The sequence below is a fragment of the Hirundo rustica genome, chromosome 1, assembly GCF_015227805.2.
Source record: "Hirundo rustica isolate bHirRus1 chromosome 1, bHirRus1.pri.v3, whole genome shotgun sequence".
Lineage (NCBI taxonomy): Eukaryota > Metazoa > Chordata > Aves > Passeriformes > Hirundinidae > Hirundo > Hirundo rustica.
This window is the reverse complement of record NC_053450.1, coordinates 18014596-18040635: the sequence shown is the minus strand read 5'-3', so window position 1 is coordinate 18040635 and position 26040 is coordinate 18014596. Positions and strand designations below refer to the sequence as shown.

The 26040-nt window shown below is 37.5% G+C and overlaps 1 protein-coding gene across 2 annotated transcripts; it reads right to left on the bottom strand.

Annotated features, from left to right (window-relative positions):
• Positions 1 to 2518: 2518 nt before the first annotated feature.
• On the bottom strand, positions 2519 to 24540 carry EIF3E (eukaryotic translation initiation factor 3 subunit E). Of its 2 annotated transcripts, XM_040080506.1 has the most exons (14): positions 24382 to 24539; positions 22546 to 22660; positions 20430 to 20480; positions 19444 to 19561; positions 16234 to 16276; positions 15674 to 15778; positions 13387 to 13512; positions 11826 to 11950; positions 10991 to 11117; positions 9195 to 9296; positions 8410 to 8519; positions 4391 to 4493; positions 3792 to 3926; positions 2519 to 2681 (listed from the first exon to the last, which is right to left on the bottom strand). In XM_040080506.1, exons 1-14 carry the CDS (start codon positions 24469 to 24471, stop codon positions 2643 to 2645), a joined length of 1389 nt encoding a protein of 462 aa, XP_039936440.1. In that variant the 5' UTR covers positions 24472 to 24539; the 3' UTR covers positions 2519 to 2642. The 2 variants fall into 2 exon arrangements, with proteins under 2 accessions (XP_039936440.1, XP_039936536.1); XM_040080602.2 differs by lacking the exon at positions 20430 to 20480 and having other exon boundaries at positions 24382 to 24540.
• Between the last annotated feature and the right edge of the window lie 1500 nt (positions 24541 to 26040).

The following is a 26040-nucleotide window of genomic DNA, read 5'->3' as shown; positions in this document are numbered from 1 at the left end:
TCTTACATTTGTTATATGGTTTCTATTTTAGTAAACTGATTAGCAAATGTCTCTTCTGGAAATCAGTATGAATTACTTTGAAATTGTGTCTCGAAACCCACCTGCATACTAAAGTCATCAGTGATGACAACACCAGGATTTAAATAACAGTGCAAAACCAAGAAACTCCTAGCCTGACACCCTCCTTAAAAAAACCAGAATCGACCCACAAAACAATACTTTTACATCCACAAGCTGAATAAACTTCATCCTTTGAGCTTCCTAAGTAGAATTAAATAAAAGAGTAGTGATTGCTTCTTTATTGAATGGGAAGGCTGTAAAAGCGTCGGGGTTTGTGAGCTGGACTGAAACCTTTAATGGGAGGCCCTTTGACACATAGAGCATCTTGGTGGTGCAAGAATTAAACTCCAGAGATGACAAAGATATTTTGTTGCTCAAAACTTTTACAGAAGTATTGTTTTGAACGAAGCTTTGATTTAAGGCTTTCACATTTACACAACATTCTCAAGACTAAAAACTTCACAGAACTGACATGAGACACAAAGCTGCCAAGCATTTCAGTAGTGCTACAATCTGCATGTACCTTTTCTGTGCCTACACAGCTGGTACATGAAAGGTCCAAAGCACAGAGAACAGAAAGCTATGATAACACAGTATTTCACTCCTGGGATGATTTAAAATCTGTACTTTTAAGTAAATTCTTCCAGTAAAAGGAAAAGCTGCATGTGGGCCCTTTCCCTGCTGTTTACAAAGAAACATTCCTATTTTATCTCATTTAAAAATTCTTTAATTATTACACAACTTCACTTCTATGATTGTGTTAACAGGGAACATGGCTTATTACACAATCTGGATTGTTCTAAAGTGACTGTTTTGGGGCTGTAACAATATAGTGAATCTACAGATCGCAATTTAGTCAATCCCTTAACAGAAAACTTGGGGAATAAAGAAGTTGGCATAAAGCATGCTGAGCCTTAGGAAACTGCTCTCCAAAAGCAAGTTGTTAACTTCAGCTGCATTGCAGATACTTCACCCCCATCCTAGGAACCAACCCTATACATAAAGTGAATCCTTGTGCTGTAGATCAGCTTTCTTGAACCATGGTTATAGACCAGCAGCAATCTACTTTTAACTGCTTATTGCTACCACCTCTTAAATTAATACTTCTTACATTCCAGTTGCTCAGCCAAGGAAGGAACCTTTGAAGGCCCAAGTCCAACTCCCTCCTCAAAGCAGGTTTAGGTCTATCAGGGTGCTGAGGTACTTAATAAATCCAAAGGTGGGGATTACATATCCCTTCTGAGTGACTGCTTCCAGTGCCTGATCATCTTCTAGGTTATAAAACTAAAAATGTTATTCTCACTTAAATCTAATTGGATTTTTTCCATGTTTTAATTTGTGTCCATTGCCACTGAACCTGTCTCCATGCAGCTTGAAGACTTGTGAATCTTCCCGCTGAAGGGACTGAACACAACAGTAAAAACTGGTCTTAGCCTTAAGGCTTAACATCACTAAACTGTTTCTCCTTTCCCAGGCAACATATAATTCCAGACAGCAGGCAGGAGTGTTGGCAAGCTAAAACAACCGTACACACATAGCTGAATCCCAGAACTCAAGGAGCCAAGAGGGACACAGGCACACAGTTGGAACAAGCTGAAGGTGAGTGACTGGTGTTTCCCTCAAACGCGAAACTGTATGCAGTGATTGTGCCTCTTCCTTTCCAACATCCATGCTCACCTCAGTGTTCAGTCACTATACTTGACAGAACTCAGAAAAAGGATCTGTGATTTTCTCTTAAAGATACTAAGGCATATTCTGCAGTGCAAAGCTGCTGAGGGAATCCAGACAAGTGTGAAACAGTAATTGAAAACCCCAGAAACTTACAAACCCCCTCCAAATTCCAACAGTTGAACTAGAGTTTTGTTCACTCATGTTTGCATCATTAATCTTAAGAATTTCAAGTTTCAGAATTAAAGTTTTAAACCATATGCCACTCGCTCATCAGGCCTTTTGTAACCCTCTCTCCAAACCAAAAATATTCCAGAAAGTTTACATCACAGGGCAAGATTAGAACTGTGTTTTCAAACAGGAAAAATCTGAAGCATGAACACAGGAGGTCTACTCAAACTGTTCTATATGTGGGCTAGGTCAGGTTTCATGAAAGATACTGGCTACATATGCCTTCGCTCTTCCAAGCTTCTCCTGAAACAAACAAAAACAAGGAAGAGCAGAAAAAGATTTTGGCTTGATGACATGTTCAAACATGGTCTACTTGTTTGTACCACACACTTCTAATTTTTTTAAGATGCAAGGTCTGCAATAGGTAATAAAAATCTAAAAATCCCTGCTTCCAAACTCAGACAGCCCTGAGAGCAAAAGCACCCTTTGGTACAAAAGAGCGTAACACAGCTAACATCCTAAATTTTGCAGAACTTGATCAAAAGTGCTGTAGAATACTGTGATGTTAAAAAGTCCTTATGTAACATAAAAATCTATTTAAATCAAACACACACAGACAGATAAAAGTAGCCAATTTTATTCAAATAACATTAGCTCTAACACATAATTACTTTTCTCAAAAAGGTTACATATTTATGTGATTTTTAGCCAAATAAACAATTTGTCCCCATTGTGGAAGTGTTTCAATAGAATCCAGAATCTTGAGTAGCCCAGTTAGGTGCCTAAAAATGAATAAAGAAGATTAGAAGAAATTACTATTATTACCCAATACTTACTGAAATTTGTAACACGTTAATTTAAACAGTCCTAATACTGTATATGGATATGAAGTGGGAATGTTGTTAATAATGAAGAATATCCTATAAGATTAAAGCAAGTGTCGATATACCAGACACAAATACTGTAATTAAGTTGTACAGCTAGAGTCCTCCAAGCTAGTAGTTTCAAAAAGGAGAAGTTCTAGAAGAACCCAATATAAATCTAAGAATAATTTTTCAGCTGTACTTTTAAAAGAAAGTAACGGCACACAAGTTTCACACAACTTCCTATGAAGGGAACAAACTGGTGCACTACTGCCTGTCCAATTTCCACCATATTTCAAGCTAAGCACTGAGGAAGTACAATAAAGTTTTAATGTTTAAGCTCTTTTACTGTGTGGTTTATTATGGTTTGTTTGTTTTAAAAATGTACGGCTGGGCCTCAGTACCATCCCCGTTACAGTTCTCTGCTCTCCCTCACAGAGCTTCCCATATCATAATGAATGTGGAGGGAAGCAAAACAAGATGATCTTGCCAACTTTCTCATTTTCACTGGTTCTACTTAAACCTTTCAATGACTTAATTACATTTTCTAGAATTTCACTAAATGGGTTTAATAGTCAGGGTTTTGCACAGTTCTTCCTCCGTGTTACAATCTTAAACACCATTCATTCTCCTTTCAATACCACATATGCACCTACAATACTTTTGAGCACAACTCACTTGGAAAAAGTATCATAACTACTTTTGTAAGTGTCACACTTCATAATCTGCCCCTTCCTGGTGGTGAAGGAGGCCATTTTAAGGAAGCAGAGCAGCAAATGACAGAAACAGTTATACAACAGAACAAAATAATGATGAAGAGAAAGGCTAAAAGAAAGCAAGAAGCACTGTCTAATTCTCACCATGACAAAGTAAGTATTTTCCAACGTAATTCCTAGCATTAAAACTAGGAGTAGGTACATCTGGCAAATTAAGGCACAGGTTAAGAATGATACTGAGATTTATCTCATTAAAAAAAAAAAAAAAAAAAAAAAGACAGCAAGGAGTCAGAAAAACATAACATATACCAACCTCAGATCTACCACTCTGATTCAGTTTCTTCTCAATGTTCATAGCCAACATTTGACTACGAAAAGACAGGCTTTTGGTCTTTTCAATCACTTGTTGATAAGGTGAGACTGCATTGTTGCCCATGACTACATGGCCCTAAAACCCAGCAAAGGTAGAAACAAATTTAATGATTGCTCAGCATGCAAGGATCTTTAATGTTATAACCCTGCTTTCAGAACTTTCACAGATCATCTGACAGACAAGAGCAAAACACAACAAATGAAATCCACTACAGTTTATCCAGGAACAGAAAGTTTTGATCTCTATTGTTTTTCTTTGTCCATGAAGTAAATGAAATTTAATGAAAAACTCAACAAATTCACTTGGATACATCTGGCTTTAAACTGAAAAGACAGCAGGTTTAGATTAGATTACTATGAGGGTGGAACAGGTTGCCCAGAAAAACTGTGGGTGCTGCATCCCTGGAAGTATTCAAGGCCAGGCAGAATGAAGCTCTGAGCAATCTGGTACAGTGGGAGGTGTCCCTGCAGGAGTTGTAACCACATGGTCCTTAAGGTCCTTCAGCAAAAATCATTCCACGATTCTATGTACGGTCTTACCAGCTTTGAATCCAATTTGGCATCCAATCGTGCATTTCGAATTAGATTGACAATCCATCTTTCCGCTTCTTCAGGAGTCATATTCAGTTTATCTGCCAACATACTAAAAGATAACCAACTTCTTAAATGGCAAAATAGAATCTCTCTGATGCTTGTAAACGTAACAAGGGACTATGGTATACAAGTCAAACCAACACAAAATATGGCACAGTTCAGGATTCAAGAAATACTGCATAGCTGGGAAGCTTACTTTCATTTGACTGAAATTACTTCTCCCACCTCCACTGCAAATAAGAAATTCATATCCCAAAGCATACACTTACTCATTCTGAACAACACCATATTGCTTTTAAATCTTGACCTGCACAATTTTCCTATGCTCCTATTAAACCTTGTCTACACAAACATTCTTGGAAATATTGTTATTTAAGTAATTTCCCTACTAACATAGAACCACCACCACTATTATTTAAAAAAAGAAAAAAAAAAAGGGCATCTGAATTGATTTTATTCTTATTTAAATGAAATCAGCAGTCAAAAAAGTATAGACTAACTGGTCAAAAAAAAAAAAGTTTAGCAAGAAAGTTCAGGAACAAGACCAATGAGACAGAGCTTGGTAGAGAAGACATGACAGATACACTACCCTAAAACTTGCAATTTCAAGGAAGGAAGGTGGGAGAGAGCAGAGAAAGTAAAATCCTTAATCAAACAAGCACTCTTGACCAGGAATAATTCCTCCTAATAGTGTTTCCTGTGGTTTTCCAGCTAACTCTTTTAGCTTCCTGCTGGCAGTTGGCTCATACAGGACGTTTGTAATGCTCATTCTTCCATCAGCTTTCAGATCAAGGTAACAAACATGAGGTAAGGGCTACCGGCATGACTAAAAAGCCAGCTGGCTACGCTGAGTTGCACAAGAGGTCAGTTTCTCACCGTTTTACAAAATCTTGCCTAAACATCTCTTTTTCCACCTGAGAAAGTGATCTTCTTCTTGATGATTATTTGCATGAAGTAAATACTTTATAAACTATCAATTAGTAGCTCATCTACCTGGCTGGACTTCTACATACATTTCTTTATACAGTTGTCTCCTATATGGTCTTGATCGCTCATCTTTCTCCCAACTATAAAAGCAAATTCCATTTTTTCCACAGATAAACATGAAGCAAATAGGAAAAAAACCCGAAGTAACTTAAAATACTGGATTTACAGTGACTTACTTAAGCAAAATAAGACAACAAATGGGTAAAAAGTGCTTGAACTTGGCAAAGTCAGGGGAAGTAAACCAATTGCTACTGTTCCAGTAAGCCTTTTAATCTGAGTTTGAATGAGAAATTGTAAAGGTAGAAGAGAGTAGAATATATCAGGGATGGAATTTTTTGTGGAATTATCAGTGACCTGGACAGAACATGAGATATTTTGATACACACACACACACACAAAAAAGTATAATCACTTATTACCCCTCAGCAGTGATATTAAGCATTTGACTTGAAACTAAAGAAATTTTAAACTGCAAGTAAATGGGGGTGCATGTAATTCTCACATTTCTCTTTTATAAAACTTAGTAAGATTTAGATAAAGTAAATTCCCTTCCAGATGATCACAAGAAAGGCTACTGTCACTACACTGGGGATTAAGCAACCCAGCTTTGGGAATACAGTGTGGAACCCCCACTCGCAGAGATCTGGCCTTTACTTGTGGATTCCTGACTAAGCAGCACAATGCAACACTGCTGTGGGACCTGCTCAGAGCTGGAACTGGGCTTACAGGATTAAAGCAGAGGACATCCAATCTACAGCACCTACGCTTTCCTTTTTCCTTAAAGTCCTCATGTCATTGGAAAGGAAGAGACAGACTTCTAGAGAATCATTCCAAGCCAGAAACTATGAAGTATTTTGCATTTGTTACAAGCAAATAATTTTACTTTTTCTATTATATCTATATTTTACTACTAGCTCAGCTGCTTCAGAAGAGGCTTTTTTTAAAAACTAAAAAGTGTTTTTTGAACAAACATACAGTATACATGTAGCAACACAAAAGAAGAAACACTGCACGAGTATTATTTTCTTGCACAAGTACCTGGAAAACTTAATCATAGAACAAAAACGACAAAGTAAAAAGGATGTAAAAATTTGTTTTATCTCAATTTGTTGCTTTCAGACTTACACAGATTTTAAATTTTAATATAAAACAGCTAACATTATCAGGTAGCAACTACCTTTTAGTCAATAAGGAATAAATCTATTAAAAAACTTAGAACTTTATCATATCTTTGACACAAGAGACGGCCTTCCTCCAGCACTCGTGGCAACTGGATTCCCTCTTGGAAGCTCCTTGCAGCCTACACTGGAGCAGCCAGGACCACCCAAAGTGCATGGATGTAAAACATAGAGGTAATTTTCCTGGTGAAGTAACACACATGGCCAAAAAAATATTCTCCATCCTTCCAGAGCAATTGCACAGAAGGTCTATCCTGATTACAATTCTGTACCAAACACTACTATTCTCCTATCACAGTCAGAACCTGTATTTAAAACACTTGAGATATAAAACAGCTTAGCATCAAACAAGTTTCACAGCTGAACAAACAGTGACACATTTAGATTTACAAATGCATACCAACACCATCAATATTAAGGAAAGGTTGCAACAGAAGTTGCAGTATAAGTTATCACTGTTTACAAAGATTCCTGCTATGATTCAATCAAAATTAAGTCAATTATTCTGAAATACTATTAAAATTTAAAGCATGGTCTACCATTTCAAGTCAGTTAATTTCAAATGGCAGTTTTGCCAAAACAGTTGCAAAAATATTTTTTTAGTAATTTCTGTCCCCCAGTTTTATAAGGAAATTCACTTATTTGGGCATGCTAGGGCTAATGTTATTTAAGTTCTCATTTACTTAAAAGGTAAGCTTACTGAATTCCCCATATGTTCATAGATGAACAAGCCCGTCTTATATAAAGTTTTCTTGTGTGTGCAGTACAAAAGAAGAATGAAGCATATTCAGCTCTCCAATTAAAAATAGGCATACTAAACTAACTAGAACAGAATTAGCTTTATCTATGACGCCCTATTAAACATTGTACTTCAAACAGCAAACCAATCACAAGGTGATTTGGGCCACGTAACTTTAAGTTACAACTGATAAAGCAACTATGTCCTTTGGAAAAATGTCAGCTACCTAGCAGATCTAAGCAGTTAAAAAATTAGACAGACATTTATTTTTATTTAATATAAGGAATAGCAAGTTTCCCACTGTTTTCAAATTCATTCTAAATAGCTAAGCAGTACTCATCAAGCACTGTATTACAACCATCTAGTTTTTCACCACAGGATTAGCAGTGGAAATCATTTGAGAACAAAGAAATGCAGTAACTGTGTCTCAGCCAAACATTCATTCCAACTGGCTAACTTCTTCAAAAGCAGCTCTGAAATATACTAAGAAATACTTATGTACCTAATTCAATCAGCCCAAATATAACTGTGTTACAGCTTGCAAAGACATTTAAGGCTGGTATCCATCATTTAAAAGCACAATGACCTACTGAGAACCACCTCATTTACTGATGGCTGACTCCATGTGCAATTAACTTAGGGGTATGTAGTAGGAATATCCATGTCATTCTGACATCAACGTCTCAACTCCAAATCTATCACTTGCCTCAGAAAACACTCTAATGCTTATAAAGAAAAGACACTGCTACCTATATTCAGGAATCACTCACACATTAACAAGGACAGCCAACTACAATATTTTTTATCATACCTAAAGCTGAAATATCACACACAACACAAATATAAACTATTACTATAAGTAATAAAATAAGCACAATAATTAAACTCTGAAATATAATTGTAATTCAAGTACATCACAACAGTTATAAAACTTGAAAGAACACTATCCAAATGAGATTTCAGTTAGGATTTTACTTGACAACTGAATACTTCCTGAAGTTTGCAGTGTTTGTCAAACTCCATGACTGATTTTCTAAACTGAGGAATGAAGACACTCTTACCCAATGCTGATGCACTGATGGATGCGACAGAAAGTCTCAAATATAAAGAGACGGGCATTCTCAATGAAGTCCTCAAGGCACGCCACCAAGAAGAAATCATTCACAAGCACCTGCAAGCATAAGCAGAAAGGGAACATGAGAGCAAACCTGAGCAGAAATTTAATGGTAGACACTGCCAGTAAGTAACTAAAAGCAGCCGACAGTACACCTAAAAACATAATTTCTGTGTTCGAAGATGTGGCAAAAAAGCTACAGATTAAAAATACTTTTCACTGTTTCATTGTTCAACATCTTACTAAATTTAAACTGCATACAACCATGATCACTGAGGTCTGACTCAAGAAGAGAGTAAGGCTGTAACTTGACTGAAGGTCAAACTCTACTGCTGTCCTAGCTACTGAAGATCCTTTCAATATAAAATTTGACTCCCCACTCATCTTTCACAACAAAAGGCAAATCTGAGCTTTTCTTCAAGCATTTCTCAAACTTTAATGGAAAACCTGAAGCTCAGCCAAATGCATGATTACCTATCTGCTGCTTCTTCTAGAACTTCTTAAATATAACATTATTATAACATTAAAGCTATATCCTTAGCAGTAATTCCCATTTAAGTGTTACAAAATGAGTTGTCAAAAAACCCAACACCACCTAACCTTGAATTAAAGCTGATCAGAAAACACTGGCAATGGAACCAAACACCACTTCAAACAAATAAGCAGTCCATTGTGAATTTTAGAGATCTCTACTTAAAGGAAAAGGAGTCTGATAAATATTTTAAGTCTTACTGTTTCACACTCTCTCAGCTTCTTCTGAGCTCCATCAAAATCAAAGTTAACATACAAGCATTCCACAAACTCTGTGATAGGGTCCCTGTATGTGTAGGACTCCTGTCAAAAAAAAAAAAAATTAGGAACAATATTAGAAATCAAGGCCATGTGGTCGCTCAAGTATTCCTTATAGCCTTAAAAAAATATATATATAGTGGAAACAAGTCCATACATCACCTCAAAAAAAAAGCTGAGCTTCCCATTTCCTCTTAAAAAAGCTGCAGAAATGTGCTTCCTCCCAATAGTCTGGTTAAACAACCAGAGGTGTAGTTTCACTTTCAGCATGTAACACTGCAATCTTTGGGTTAGGAAAGCGTCAAGAGACTAGAGCTGTCTCTGTATCAAACCTCCAAATTTCATAAAATATAAATAGAACAGTCTTCCTAAATTCTGGTTTCAAAGATGACTCCAATACCAAATCCTTCATACTTTAAACAGAATGATTATTTTATTTTCATGGACAACACAGCTAACAAAAATGCTATTTTCTATACACAAACTACTTGAACTGTATTTACAATCACATTAGTTAAGTTTAAAATTCAGCTTTATACACGTTTTTCGCATCAGAATTACACTTGATAACCATTATCTGTAAAATGGTCTTGGAATGAGCATTTCAATAAACAACAAACTGCTTACCTATCAGTTCAAAACTTGCAAAGATGTTGCAAGTATAAACAATCTTTTACTGCTACTAGAGCATTACCACATAGATTTCAAATCTATAAAACCTCAACCACATCATCATTTAGTATCACATATCATACAGAGTAGAAAAGTACCAAGAAATCTGATAGGTGATTTCAAAACCAAAGCCCAAGTTGGTATTTTCAAAAGGCGTATCCTAGTGGTGTGCAAGATTAAAAAAAAAGTAAGAAACTGTAACATGTTACTTACTTTAAGTGTTAGAAATTCATATTATATTAGAAGCTCGATGTTGCAATCAGGTTTTAGATAACGCTAAGAGAAGTCACAGCACCACTGATTTACTGCTTATGCTACTTTTTGTGAACACTAATGCTTAAAATCAGATTAAGCTATGGCTAAAATTTGATCTTCGCATTCACTGTGCTTTGCACAGGTAGTTTCCCAAATATTCGAAGTAGTTAAAATTGATTGCTAGCCTATAATAACTATACTGTCACATTTATATATCTATATATACACACAGTTGCAATGCTTATTACTCACACCATTATCAAGTGTTTGAAGAGTATTGGTTTGTATACAAGTGGCTTGCTGATTTCAGATAAAAATTGGGGCCATAACCCCATGGATTGCCACCAAGCAACTCTTTTATTGCTCTTCTATCTCCATCCTCACGTGACTGTGGCAACAGAACCATTTTCAAGAGAAAGCACTGTCTGAACTCAAATCAACACAATTCAGTGGCTTTGAAATGTAAGAAAAAACCCTTATTCATACAAAAATTTATTGTACAGATAGTTGAAAAAGAAGAATCAGATCCAAAGCCACTTCACATCTCACTGAATTTTCAGTATTTAGTAACACAGAAAATAAGAACTCTACTGCATGCATGTGTACATACACTGCTGATGTATATGAAAGGAGAAAAAAATTAATTTCATCATCCCACTGACTGATATGCATCTTACTTCAGTAAAAACTTTCAATGACAAAAACAAGCATCAAAATACCCCAAATCTTAACCCAGATATATTACGAGAAGAAAGTTACCATGAAATCTCCTTAAAAAAAGGGGAAAAAATATCAGACCATGCAGTCCTTACCTGCTGAATAACCTTGACTAGATCTTTCAGCACTTGTCTACGTTTACGAACATCCTTATTTGTTATCACTGCAGTAGTCAAATATCTGAGGATATGTGGGCACATTGTCTGAATTGCATTGAGATACCTAGAAAGAAAAAACACAGATAAGATTCAGAACTCAAAGGTAAACCAAAGTTTGCTGATGACACTAAAATGGGAGGAGCTGTTAACTCCGCAAAGGCAGAGGCCCTGCAGAGAGATGTGACGAAGAAATCAGAGGGATGGACAATCACCAACTGTATTACATATAACAAGGGCAAGTGTCAGATTCTACATCTGGAACAGGGCAACACTGGATCTCTGTACAGACTAGGGAATGAGAGGCTGGAGAGCAGAAACAGATCTGGGGGTCCTGGTCAACAAGTTGAACATGAGCCACAGTGTGCTCTGACAGGCAGGAGGGCCAACTGTGTCTTGGCAGACATCAGACACACAATCACCAGCTGGGCAAGGGAGGGGAGGGGACTGTCCTGCTCTGCAGCACCTTGGCATTGGGTGCGGTTTTGGGTGACACAACATAAGAAAGGTATCAAACTATCAGAGAGCACCCAAAGGAGAGCAACAAAGACTACTAGATCTACATGTAAGCCCATCCCCTCACAAATAGATACAGTGTTTCAATTCTCTTTAGTCTGTGATTTCCCTCAAGAATCTTATTAATAGCTTTTTACAAAATCAGCACAGAACAATACCTTCAGCCTGCAGCCCTAAGCTCAGCAAGCTTGCACATTCATCACTGGCCTTCAATTTGATTTAAAGACGCCCATATACTACAACTTATACAACAACTTACTGTGGCTGATAGAGAAAAAGGTCAATGATGTTGTCTCTCCCTTTAGGATGATTAAAAAACACGAACAAAGACCAGTGGATGAGCCACGTTCTCTGCTGAAGAGACTGCAGTGGAGAGCTGACAGACTTAAGAGAAAACATAACATTAGTTCAAGTCAAACACAACACAAAGTTTGTTTGAATACTAACGCATAGAAAACTGTAACTGCTCAAAATTTTGTTATTTTGCATCAGCTCTTTGTAACTGTCATCACTCTCAGGCTGAGTTTGACTTCCAGCGTTTTTGTCATCTCAAAGATAAATCTACTGAAAGTTAAGATAAATTTTCCAAAATTATATTTCAAACTGTTTCCTGAAATTTGCCTTTTTTTTTTCCAGAGGCAAGAGCAGAGATTTTAGCTCTCCAAGACCATAATACTAACCTAAGTCATTTCCCTTCTTAATTCTGAATTTTGTTTCCTGTATTCCCTCTTCAGATGTGATCTGAGTAACTACTGTCTTCTTCACTTTTTCTGTTTTACTTCCTTTCTTAATCTGCACAAGATTTTTTTTTTGCCACTGACCCTCAGACAATGATGAAGCCCTATAATCACTTTCAGGCAAAAAAAAAGAGAAATGTAATTACCTTTATTTAAACCTGCTGATAATGGACAAACAAGACAGCTCCAAGTATCTGTATTAGCTCCAAATTTCAATAACACTTCAGACTACAAAACAACCCACTGAGGATGAACTGACATGGCTAGTAATCCTCACTCCAAAGAGAAGGACAACAAACTGCTATGATTCTATCTTAAAAAAATCTTGGGAGCTTAATGAACAAGTCAAATGGTCTATTATAACCATACAGAATCATAAAGACAACAAAATTACAGAAGAAAATTTGTTAACACTATCTGTCACATAAACAAAGAAAGACTGGGGGGACAGAAAAAACCCTTGTTTTCAAGACTCTGGTTCATGAGAATAAAACTTTCACATCTCTGATATGGCCAGTGAAGCTCCACAAGCGAAGAGGAAGACTGAGAGGCCCCTAATCTCATCAGTTGCTCCGAATTAGTCCTGCAGCCCCACTCTCCCCTTATGTTCTTGGTACTCATTGGAATTCAGGAGAGTTTTGTCAAGAAAATTGAACTGGCTGAAAACTGTTTCCATATACAATCTGTCTTGCATTTTCTGTCAAAAGCACTGTCTTCATGAGATACAATGCATTATATGCATTTTATTCTTTCTAGAAAATGAATAGTACAGGTATCTGAAATTTAAGCAGCAATTTCACACAGTGATACCTTGACCTCAAACACATCCCTAAGACTTATTTATTGGAGATATATTTGAAAATATAGATGAGAACCTAAGGTGTTAAGAGGCAAGCAATTTGAAAAAGAATGTTCAGTTATTTCTTCATAAGCATCTTTTGACCCTCCCACTAACAATAAGAAAGTATCAAGTGAAAAGGGGGCAACCTACTTCTAAACAAGACTGCAAAGGATTTATAATAAAACTTGAGTACTAGCACCTCTAACCTTTCACCTTGCTAAGATATCCAAGATTTTACTTACATTATTATCTATTGTCTCCTTTAGTCTTGTGAGATCTTCCATGGCTGCATCCCAATTCTGCATCAGGATTTCAGATGCCAGTTTTCCCCAAAGAGAACTCAAAGCATTTCTGTCTGTTGCTGGAACCTATGTTCAACAACAGCAATAAAGTCACACTCTTAGTATTTTGTTAAAAATTCTTATTTACTTTTAAAATTACAAAGAGTATTTTCTGGCACTATTTTTCATTTACAGGATATCAATTTTGCATAGTCCTAACTCTCCAAATTAAGTGTTTTTTTTTTCAAAAAACAGTTTAGGCTCAGAAAAAAAGAAACAAAACAAAAAAAATAAACCAAAACCAGTAGTAACTAAGCAGAAACTAGGAAATCCTGTCAAAGCAAGACAAAGATTGATGCTGCTGCAGTTTAGGTTAAAAAAAAAAAAAAAAGCTGACATCAGATGACACACTGGTTCCAAATTTATTTTGTGTTTCCTTATTTTGTTTTACCATACAAACATGCTTCTAAACTAGTAAAACAAGGTTATTACAAGGCAGGTTCCTAAAGAACTTGTAATAGTAGGTAACCACCTTCAAAAAGCTAGCATTCCAAACTGTTCCTGCTAATGCCTTGTCCAGAAGTGCACTTGTTATAGAAACATTTGGTGGAACTGCAACTTTGCAGCAGCAAAACTGCTTCCTGGAAGGGCAGTCCTAAGGTCAAGCTCTGTTAGTTTTACACAGGAATGGGCTGTACTGTGTCATTTACAATGTCAAATTCTGTTCTCAGACTGGTTACAATAGTTCTTTCACAGACTATGTTTCATCACACAGGGCTTCTAAACAAATCTTCTCCCACCAGAATTAATAACAAAAGTCTTATACTAAGCTATTATCAGTACAAAATCAGTACTTCATTTTTTGAGGTTACTTGACATACAAGAACATAATGCTATGCCCAGAAAAAAAGGCATGGAGAATTAAGGAGTCACCCACAAACCTACATGGAAACTTTAATTTCCCCTCTTGGCACATAAAAGGAACCTGAAAGTCAGCTTTAGCATCAAAATTTAGACTAATAATTCAAGTCACTCCTACTTTAAGCCCTATTCTTCTGATGAAAAATACATTTTACAATTTTTCTTCTTTAATTAACTCAATTACAGAAATTTTTGTGGTTTACTCCAGCAGTATTTCAGAGTTAAGACTACTTTTAGATGGGAATACAAACTAGCAAGGAAAAAGCATCAAAGTACAAACCACTACATGTTTTCAGCAACACTGCACAAAGCTCTGAGATACTAACTTAACAAACCATGTACCTTCCAGGCAACCCAGGTGCCAGTTCAGTAGATACTGAGTTGAGAAGCGCAACTCATGATCTGTGCTGGTTCCAAATCACTTCATTAGAGGTAGCTATTCACAATAGCTGCTTTTAGGTACTGCTGCTGTCCCTGCTACATTATCTGGATTTTCAAGCAGTTACCTTAAATTTCCATTTGTTAGTAAAGCAGCACATTCACTGACCACCAACAATAAATTTACTGTACTGAGATTCTTACAAGACATCAAATCTTTATTCTCAAAATTCACTCCCACCAGTAACAAATGATTTTAATTACAAGAAGATGAAAAAAGTTGCTTCAGAGATGATGGATCTGGTTCTACATTTATCATCTGAGCTGTCTACATTTCACAGGGAGATGACTTATACTCTTAAATCCATCACAGAATCCAAGAAAGGACAGATGAGAGTTCAGATAAGAAGCTGGCAGTTCACCATTACCACCAATTACATTCCATCAACCTGCAAGCTTTTCACTGCTGTTGACTATATCTGTGCACAAAACCAAGTATTCATTTGATTGGATTCTATAATTAAATGTTACAAGACTACAAATTTAAAGAACAATTCTGAGTTCTACTTGAAAATAATGGAATTGATGAACAATCATGATGATTATTAACCATTACTGTAAACTTTGCCATACAGTAATTGCCTCAAAAAGCCATAAAGTATTATATGCTAAGAATAAATATAGACAATTTACTGGTTTAAGTATTGCATTGAAAATGACACCAAATAAATGAAACAAAAAAAACCCCCACAAAAAACCCCAAAAAAAAAAAAACACAAACAACAACAAAAAAAAAAAAAAAAAAAACAAAAAAAAAAAACAAAAAAAAAAACAAAAAAAACCCACCACCAAAACCAACCCCCTCCCAGAAAAAAAAAACCCACCAAAACCAAACCCACCACCAAAAAACCCACCAAACAAACAAACCCCACAAACAATCAAAACTTACCAGAACCCTAAAGAAGTAGAGATATTCTGCAGCTCCTGAGTAGTTACCACACTCATACTGGAATTTTGCATACCTGTAGAGTGTATCTAGGTATTCCTGCCTAAACTGAAAAGGAATACAATAAAACCTTTTATTCATTAGAAAAAAAATACACACTGTCACAAGCCAATTTTAATAGCAGAGTAAGATTTGAAATCTGTAGCTTTTCAAAAGGCATTGTACAAAGGAAAAGTCAACAGAAAACTATAATACTCTCAATCCATGCCATGGAATGAACCTTTATTCTAATACTGGAAAAAGGTGAAATCTTGCATTATAAAATAAAGCACACTTAAGTTACACAGGGGCAGCCAGCATTAAGTTTCAGCTTTTTTTTGTTTGTTTGTATAAAAATTAAAAGTTCAAAGGCTTAAATGTGTTAGTATTAGGAATTCTACCTGTTAGCTACATTGACAGGGGACAGGACAAAATGCTAGGCCATATTTGGCCAAACGCTGTCAGCTCTGAGGGAGGTTGGGTGGACATACTCAGAACTGAATTCCAGCAGCTACAACACTTACCCCATGCTTCTCAGCTAAATAGTCAAACAGCATCCGACCATCTCTGTAATGAAAGGATAGAAAGCACTGTTTTTACAAAATAAATTGATAGCCACCATGCAACACTATATATAGGAACATAATTTTAAAGGTAAAACACAAAAAAAAACCCCTGAGCATGAATTTAAATAACATTCCTCCACTTGTCCAAAAGCAGCTGCAGAATCATCTATTACTCTGTCACGTAGTTTCAAAAATCTTAAAATTATTTTAATTTTAAGTAATGAATGCCACCTGCAACAATAACTACAGCTAAGAAAAAGTGGAAGGTTGTTTTAAATTTGAGAGCATCCTTAGCTTTCAGTATGAGAGCTACATTCTGAATTAGAACTCTTCCTGCTCTTATGTGCCAATTTCAGAGCAGTTACTCTAGACAACCTTGATTTTAACAGCAGAAGGGAAAAAATTACCAAAGACTAAAGTAAATGAAAGGAAACTTATACTACTGTTAGCGCTGAGACAGAGTGGGCCACAAGAATATCTCTACCACAGTGAATATAAGCAGAACACAGAACCATAAAAAATAATCATACTAGTATGTTCTAAATATCTATGATCATGTGATCATATCTCTGAAAACTTTTTAATTTATCATTAATACTAAAAGAACAAGCTGTATTATCTAGATCAAAGAGAAGCTTAAGCTGCCTGTAAAGGAAGTTTAAGCAAGCCGGAAATTCCCTGGGACAAAAAAACTGTATACAAGGAGTATTTTCCCATTTACTCTGAAATCAACTGACTGCAAAGACGTGAATCACTTTAATTAGAACTTGTGGTACAAGATTCTACAGGGAAACAGCAAATTGCCAAGTGAGCCAAGAATGGCAATCCTAAGTCTTACCTCTGAAGGCAATTAAATAATCTCATGGATTTGTTCCAGTAAAACATACTTGAAGGATGAGGAATACTGACTATCTGTAATTTTAAAGCCAAGGTCCTCTGATAGCTGCTTAGAGAAGTAAAATGTTTTGTCTTATTCTTGAAAGATCATCTAACTGCAAAATCTCATTTACACATTATTCCCCAGAGTTGGATATTCCAAACAGTATCAGTGTAGATCAAAAGTAATGATCTGAAGTCCCAATAATATGCAGCTATCTGAATTTGATACAGATTCAAAATCACCAGCAGAAATTCCCGAAAGAAACAAAACTTCTTTCTACTACCTACAGCACACTACTCCAGTCTAGACAGATGGGATATATTTCAGCCCAATTCTAACCATTACTATCTAACCCCAATAATCTGGATTACAACTACAGCTGAGCCAATAACCAGAACTTCTAAGCTGTGAAGTTTCCAGATATTTTACAAACACAAATCACATACCAGTTCTAAACCAAAACTTGCTGCAGATGAGTAGTAGGGCTAATATTCTATAGCATTAGGCAAGTTATATTCCATACATTTATTGAGTCTTGCTCCCAAACAAGGTATTTCCTTGTACATTCTATTGACCAACTTTGTGAATCAAAAATCAAGTAACAGAGCAAGTTTTCTACAAAACCAATTTCAGTAACGCTTTACTAAATTTACATCCCACAATTTTAGTAACATTTTTCTAGGCCAATTATTATTAAAAAACATGGCTAAAGGTGAAGCAGGAATTGGACAAGACCGCTATATGTTCAATTAGATTTGAATAGTTGTGGAGGAAGACTTTTCTTTAACACAGACTCAATTGCCATAGTAACTGTGATTTTCACTTTCAAAGGTATATCTCCAAAAGCAAGTGACTCCTGGCTTTGTATAATCAAAAGTCATAAACAAATGCAATTTCTTTTCTTTATGTAATTATCTGACATAACCATCCACTCTGAAATCAGAAAAAGGCAGCTTACATAGTTAACAATGCTTTTACACAAGAAGCTTAAGTATGTTCTAGTGGTATCAGGAGAGAAAATAAACTTTTGACACCTTCCAAAGCTAACAGATTTCATGATTCCTACTGGCATCTTGTTTTGTGTGTATATTGAGACATAATACACTGAATGTCACCATTTCTGCACCGATCAAGATCTAAATTAATCTATAACAAAGTCTGAAAACAATGCGGAGTGGAAGAAAGAACAGAGGCAAGGAAAGTATTATAATGTGTGTTTGAAACAGAGTAAATTCTAATCAAGCTCCTGTCCTTTGAGGGACCCACATTCTTCAGGGGTTTTGTTTGCAAACAAAGGTATATTGAGAGAGATTTCTGCAGACTAGAAAAAAGAGTTTGCATTAAATACTTTTCCAAGAAATTCCAGAAGTAATGGTCCAGCCTTCCATATCGGTGGATGCATAAAGCTTGCCAACAATAAACCTGAGTACAGGCTTCACCTTAAAATTCAAGTTCAGCCATAGGCTCTCTCTCTGAAGCAGGTAATGCTGAAGAAGGGATCCAGTTTGTCAGACACATTTACAACAGCAGTAACAATGATTCCTAAGTAAAGGAAACAAGGAGTAATTTATGCCAAATACCTGCCCACCTCTCTGCTGAGGGTGCAGTTATTCCTCAGTGACTACAGCTGAACTCTTTCCTACAGAGCCCAATTTGAGTTTAACCATGGTGAAACTCAGGTAGACCTTAGATACAATGTTCAGACAAACTCATTCTACTTTAATTACTACCACAAGAAAATTTAAAAGAAATTGGATGCATCTTAAAAAGACTATTATGAGCACTACCTTACACCAAGCTGAAACAGTTTGGGGGCGGAGCGAGTAAGTGGGAAAAGCACAGAACACCCTAAAGAAATATGTGCTCTGAGGCTGAAGGGATGCTCATCCACCAGGCCTCCCAGACTAATATGACACTCCATAATCTCTTCTGGAAGACAGGAAAGAAAACATGACCTGTTTCAGCCTGTACTTCCTCTCAAAAAACCCTAAACCAAATCAAAGCCAAACAAAAAATGCCTGTGATTGGACTGCACTGGATGATGACTGTCACTTGTACCAAGTTGATTCACAAACATTAAAAACAATAGATGACGTCTGCACAACAAGAAAAAGCACTGAAAAGCGCAAACTGCGTCCAGCAATTTCAATTCCCTGACCACAAGCACTACTTAAATACAGTATGAAAATAGAAATGTCTTTCTTGCAGATACTACGCAGAAAGCATTCCAAGCAGCAACACTTGAGAAGCACCAACAAGCCATCCTGACAAATTATGTTAGAAATTACCTAGTGGACTGCATTTGCCGCGTAGTCTCTGGATCCTCAAACATCTTGACAATAGGTTCTGTTTCAGCTTGAAGCTGCTTCAGCTGTGCAACAACAGTTGTTCTTTTCTCACGCAAAGCTGAACACACAAACAAAAAGACTTTAATACAGTGCTTTAAGATTTTCATGAACCCACCTGTAATTACATGGTGCTGACACTTGAATACATCTTCCCAATTCCTACCTCACCTGTCCTCTCAGTCAAGTCTCAAACCCAGCTGGGTATAACAATTCTGTAACTTAGTAAAAACTTCTAATATTTGGTTCTTTGCCACCTGTATGGAGGCCCCCAGAGAGCAAGTACACCTGGAGCAGTCTGTATTAGACAAGGTATCTTCAGGCTTCCACTAAGGGAGAAACAACCTTTAACTAAGTTCACTTATTCCAAAGAAACTTGCAAAAAAGTAAATAGTCCCATGACACCACAAAGACTGATTTTCTTCTGACGGATGATCAAGTACTGAAAGAACATTTAGAGTATACTTAACTAAAAACTGGCAGGAAAAATTTCAAGCAGCTCAACCGGCAAAATTACCATTTTGAACACTCTGTGCTTAGTGGAAACATTATGACCTTTATGAAAAAATGTTATGAAATTCAACCAGGAGTTTTAGTATGATTATTTTACACAGACCCCAAATTCCTCACCAAGTGCTAGCAATGCAATAAAACGAAGACGTAAAGAAAATTCAGAAAAGTGTATATGTTTAAAAAAAAATAAGGAAAAAAACCACCCTGACATTGGCTATGTGATCCAAGAAACACATGGGATCAGAGAAGCCAAGTCTAAATCCCAGGAGATAAATGCAGGAAACTGTGAAAATGAACCACACACCAGAACGCTCAGTGCCACGGTGAACAGAGTTGACTACATAGTTATTTGGACAGGGCATCCAAGGTGGCTAACACCATAATGGTGACCCAACCTAAATATAAGAACAACTTGCCTGACAGGAAATGTTCCAATAAGGAGAAATTATCTCCACCTTCGGTTGACTCTTGAGATTATAAAAGAGGAAGAGCAAACAGATGAAAGAAAAAACATTCAGTTGACTTACTAAGAATACGAAAATGTTTTCCTGCGACATCTCCTGGGTGTGTAATTGTAAGTTGATCTCATGGAAGACAAGACAAAAGCAACTATAAATTGTGCAGGGACATTTCTAATTATAACTGTGTAAGTGAACTTAGTTTTGAGTACTTTAAACAGTGAAGTCTTACAAAAAGATATTGTAAACTTCTAATAACACCAGTGATTCCACAAGTAAGAACCACCTGTCCATATATACATTCTGGTAAGTGCTGATACAAGAAGATGACACATCCCAGAAAGATCTCAGAAGCTAAGGCCTTTGCATAGGAAGCTGTGCAAGCAAGCACCCTGAACAATGGACTCTGTGTGAAAGAACTAACTCTGCTTATGTTAATTGAATATAAGCCACAGATCAAACAACAGTAAGTAATTTTACAAAAACAAAAACACACTGCCAAACTTAATGATATAAAATCTTAAGAGATGTAGTGGGGTTTTTTTTTCCTTACTCTTTTCAAACAAGTGTGGAAATTGCTGATCCTTAATGAAGGCAGAGCTATCCAAAGGAGCAAATGCATTCAACTTTCTTGCAGCTGTGACCTTCTGAAGTTACTCTCTAAGGCAATCTGCTTAAGTATTTGGCTATAATCAGAATTCTGAAGACACTTGGAGTAGTTACTGTGTGGAAGTCTGCTAGAAATGCCATTTCTTGTGTTGTTTACTTCTTTAGTATTTTATTCCTTAATTACTATTGATAACAGTAATATTCAACTGTTTAAAAGGGCTGAAGCAGGGAAATAAATAGGAATACCTGAACAGCTTTGAGATTTTTTTTTATAGCCTTGATACAGACTGACTTTTTTCATCAGCAGAAATGTTAAATAAATTAAAGGTGAAGCTATTACTGTAACTGTTTCTTAGATTACAGAAGTGAAACCCTCTCGTTCTCACATGTTACAAGTCCCATGTGTCACAGTACACATGCCCCTAACAACACCTAATGCTAGCACAGACTCGGTCAAAACATTCACTCCAATGCCCATAAGACTCTCAGTTCTCTTCTTCCAAAGAGGAGAGTGGCCATCTCTGCAGCTTCAAGAGCCTGAAAAGAGCAAGACCCAGAGGAAGAATGCAACAGCGCCCAAGTCCTTCCTCCTAAGATGCAGGCAAAATAGACTGTAGTCCCAACAGCTAAGAAAAAGGTGAGGAATTTCCCAACATGAAAAAAAGATGGAGAAATAGGAGGCCAGTGGATATTGAAAGACTAGGTCAGGAAGAAACAAACAAAATGAAACATCTAACTATTAAAAAAAAAAAAAAAAAAAATTAAAAAAAAAATAAATAAACCTCCTTAAAATCAAAACGCCCATGAAGGATGGAAATTAGACAAAGCTCAATAATCTAATTTTCTCCCCATTCCCAAATGCTCCTCGAGATGATAGAAATATAAGCAGTAAACAGAGAAGTTACCAAGATCACAGATAAGGTAGTAAGAGATCACATTCATTATAAGCTTAAATTTATCTTCTAGAGAAGCAGCAATTCTTATATTGACAAAACTGAGGAAAACACACATTTAAAAAAAAAAAATCTTTCTCTCTCCAAAGTCTAAAAATCAGCCACAGACAGCCAGACCAATGGAATTACTTACAATGCAACTCTACTCTAAACATACTGAATGCTTTAAAGAAAAAGTCACCAAGTAACACCAAATCATTGTGCAAGTGTTTAATTTGACAGATGAAAAGCTACTGCAACTCAATTGCTACACCTTTAAAGTGCTTGAAATCACCAAATCAGCATTGAAATACCTAAGAGGTCACTCAAAGGTTAAGTTCTTGACAGACCAACAAACCCAAACTTCCCAGGATTAGGGCATTCTATTTGTCTCAGGATTGCACATCCTTTTGGTAATGCTGAAATTAAACAGTATCCTAGGTTTTGGATGCAACAAGCAATTACCACCTGCTATTTATTATTTTAGACAGAAAGGTTGCAAAACAAGCTTTACATCTAAATTAGCAGCTTACCATGAGGAATTTCATCGGAATAAAGATTTTTGTACACATCCATAGCAAAATCCACCATGTTGGTATCACTAAGGAGATCCAGTTTTCCTTGGAGCAGCTCTTTTTCATTGTATATCTGAAACAGGAATTATTAACAGATTCATTTGAATAGTGTTGAAGAGTTTCAATTATGTATAACTTTTATGACCCAGTTTATGGACTTCTGCACAACTGAATTATTTTAAATATCAAATCTCACAGCTCTATCATTAAAAGTACTTATTATAAAGGCTCTCTGCGTTTTCAGTCTTGACAAAATACCAAATATTTCCTGCTATCTATGAAAGCAGGTAGCTAATTAGAAGACAAGTAACATTAGTTTCTTAACAGGAACAGTAATTCCTATTGCAAAATTTCATATTTTAAAAAATAACAAAACCTTAATCACACTTTTCTTTCAAAGTACTGAATATTTTCTACAAAATAAAATGCTGAATTGAGTGAGGACTAGTTAAATTATTTAAAGTGGATTTCAGAAGAGATGCAGAAGAATAGACTTACAATTTAATTGAAGTGCAGATTAATCTAAATTCTGTTGCTAGGTCTACAGCATAAGAACAAATTTAGAGTGGCTATGTAATTGGATGGTGTACTTCTCAAATTGTTTTTTGGAGTTCATTGTCCATAACTTAGCAGTGAGTTGCAAACTGCTGTTAGGTGATGAAGGTGTAGGCGAGGGCCAAATCCAGTATATCCTTCAAAAATACATTTGCACAAGAGCCGTATTACAACTCACCACACCACATTTGTGGACGTCTCAGATATAGAATCTGTAGAAGATTAATTCAGCTCTGAACATTGTGTTGTTCAAAATTAATACTACAAAATTAACTGCTTAATTAACTTCCTGACATAAAAATGCTGATGTAAAAATGCCCCCAAGATGACAGACATTAAGCAAACTCCGCATGCTAAGCATGACAGCTGGTTAGGTCAAGTTGTCTCAACGAATGCATAGTTCATCAGTTCCTTTCTAAAGGCTAAAATAAGACCTACTTTGAATTCCAAGCTTATATAGCTTTACATGTTTTGCTTCCATTTTAAAATAGTTTCGACTGATGAGAGCTTAGTCCGGAGTATCCGAAGGACTCCAGCATTACTGGAGGTTATCTGAGGTATCTCCAGCATTACTAGGTTCTTCGGAGAAGTATAACTACGAAATATACATAAGAAAACCAAGCAGGGATAATTCCAGAAGGGACTTATATTTGTTTCCAATACAAATTCGTGATGACAGGGGTTTCAAATTAAAATTAATTAGCATCACTGGCGCAACCCCACAGACCGCCCTGAGCTCCAGCTGCGGGACGGCCCGAGCACCAAGAGCCGCGGGACTACCGAGGGTGTCCCAAGCTGTGGGACTGCGAACTGCGGCTGCAAAGGAGGGCTTCGACTCTTTTCTCCGAAAATGCGTGAGGGAAAGACACTACGCCAAATCCGAGGAAGGAGAAATCTCAGGAATCCTGCGCTGCTTCACAAGCGTGGGGCCGAGGAGCCGCGCGGCGTGATCAAGGAGCGGCTCCCTCAGGCCTCCTCTCGGCTCTGCTCCCGTCCCTCCCTGGGCAGCCCCGCACGCTTCGCCCCTGGACGCACGCGGCACCGGAGCCTCGAGCTCCTCCCTACTGAGGCTGCGGATCCCCCACGGGCCGCGCCCGGCCTGCGCAGCGTCCGGGCCCACAGCAGAAAGCCTCGGCCACAGCTCAGCCAGGCCCACGAGAAGCACCGGTAGCCGGCAGCAGTGCCTGCCGCTTTCCCGCTCCCGCAGTCGACTTTCCCACCCTTAGGAGAAACACGCACCTCCTTGACGGAGAGGAATTCCAGCAGCGGGAAGACCAAGTGCCGGTCCAAGAAGTGAGCGATCCGGGTGGTCAGGTCGTACTCCGCCATCTTGGCGCCGGGCGAGAGGAAAGGCCGGGGCGCTGGCGGCTCTTCTGGGTGCTGCGCCAGCGCGGCCCCACCCCCAGCGCGGCAGCGGCGCCTGCGCACTGTGGTGTGCGGGGCCGGGGCGGCGATGGGGCCGGCGCGGGGCGGAGATGGCGGCCCGTGGCCGAGCCCTTCCTCTCCCTCCGCACTCCTGCGGTGGGCCCGAGGCGCCTGCAGGGCCGGTCCGAGTGCGCGGTGTGCGCCTGGGGAAGGAGCGCGTGGGCAGTTCTCGACTCGTGCAGTGCGGCTTAGCAGGGGGATTTCTGGCGGGGTGAACGTCTCCTGAAAGCTGCCGTGAGCTGTGAGCCCACCGCCGCCACACACACACACATTTTGTGCGTTGTGCGTGAGCTTGGCTTGATCTAAATCTAATCTGGTAATGAGAATCTGAAAAGGGGTCTAAGCTGTCCTTGGCACGGGCACCAAGTGAAAAGTTTGTGAAGGCTGATCCGTGTTGGCCAAGCTCTCCATGGTGCCAGATGAGACGGAAAAAGGCTGTGGAGCTGGACAATGGCTTACACAGGGAAATCCAAGCAAGTGCAGAAATGTATTGCCGAATTTAGCGACAGAAATGGAAGAGCCACTAATACCAAAAATAACTTGCATATTTCTTGTAGCTGCCCAGGGTGGTGTTTGAGTCCCTATCCCTGGAGGTACTTAGAAAATGTGTGGATGGGGCACTTAGGGACATGTTTTAGTGGTGGAATACATGGTAGAGGTCTTTCTCCAGCCTAAATGATTCTGTGATTCACCATGTTAACTCACCAGAAAGATAAAAGGTTTCTTTTCCTGTTAGACTTAGTAAGTTTTTTAGTGATTTTTGTCAGGACACACCGTTGAATTCATCAAGTCAAGCCTCTTCTCATAAAGCATGACTAAAACCTTTGTTGTCATGAGGAAACTTTTCCTTTCATGAGCAGAGGCATAATAATTTGTTTAATGATTCACGTAACTACAGACTTGTCTGTGATAGCTACATTAGGTGTTCCTGTGGAATAGCAAGTTCGTATAGTTCTATAGTACAGGTTAATTTTAGACTTGGATGGTTTATTTTAAATGTAAATGGGAGGTGAGGAATAAGAAGGTCATAACATTTACTAAGTCATTATTCAGGCACCTAGTGATATTCTCTCCATCTTAACAAAGATGTAAAGGCTATAGAATTAAGGATGTGACAGGCTGATTTTTAGAGGTAAGACTTCATTGCATCTTAATGATGCCCTGTAAGGGAAAAAAATTATGCAGCATGAATGAAGTAATTCTTCATGTGACACTGAATTGTTAACACTTTCATATAAGTCTGTGATATGTATAATTTTGTAGTAGTAATACTCTTCTCAGAATATCATCTGTGAGAAAGAATCACTTTCTATCTGCAAGACAACCTTGTATTTTTTTATAGTAGTTGGAGATACTGTTTACTTTGATAGCTACGTATCACTGATGACACACATAGTCTCTCATGGTGAAAACTATCCTCCTGAATTATTTTTCCCCTAATAACAATGTGGGTTTCACCAAGGCCTGTTCAAA

What these genes read in the sequence shown, in the direction of transcription:
- EIF3E (XM_040080506.1), bottom strand. Translation starts at nt 24,471, where the DNA reads ATGGCGGAGTACGACCTGACCACCCGGATCGCTCACTTCTTGGACCGG. An exon ending in AATTCCTCTCCGTCAAGGAG is followed by an intron (nt 22,661 to 24,381) that starts GTGCGTGTTTCT and finishes TTCCTGTTTCAG; the next exon opens with ATATACAATGAAAAAGAGCT. An exon ending in CTTTTTCTCTATCAGCCACA is followed by an intron (nt 11,118 to 11,825) that starts GTAAGTTGTTGT and finishes TTTTCTTTCTAG; the next exon opens with GTATCTCAATGCAATTCAGA.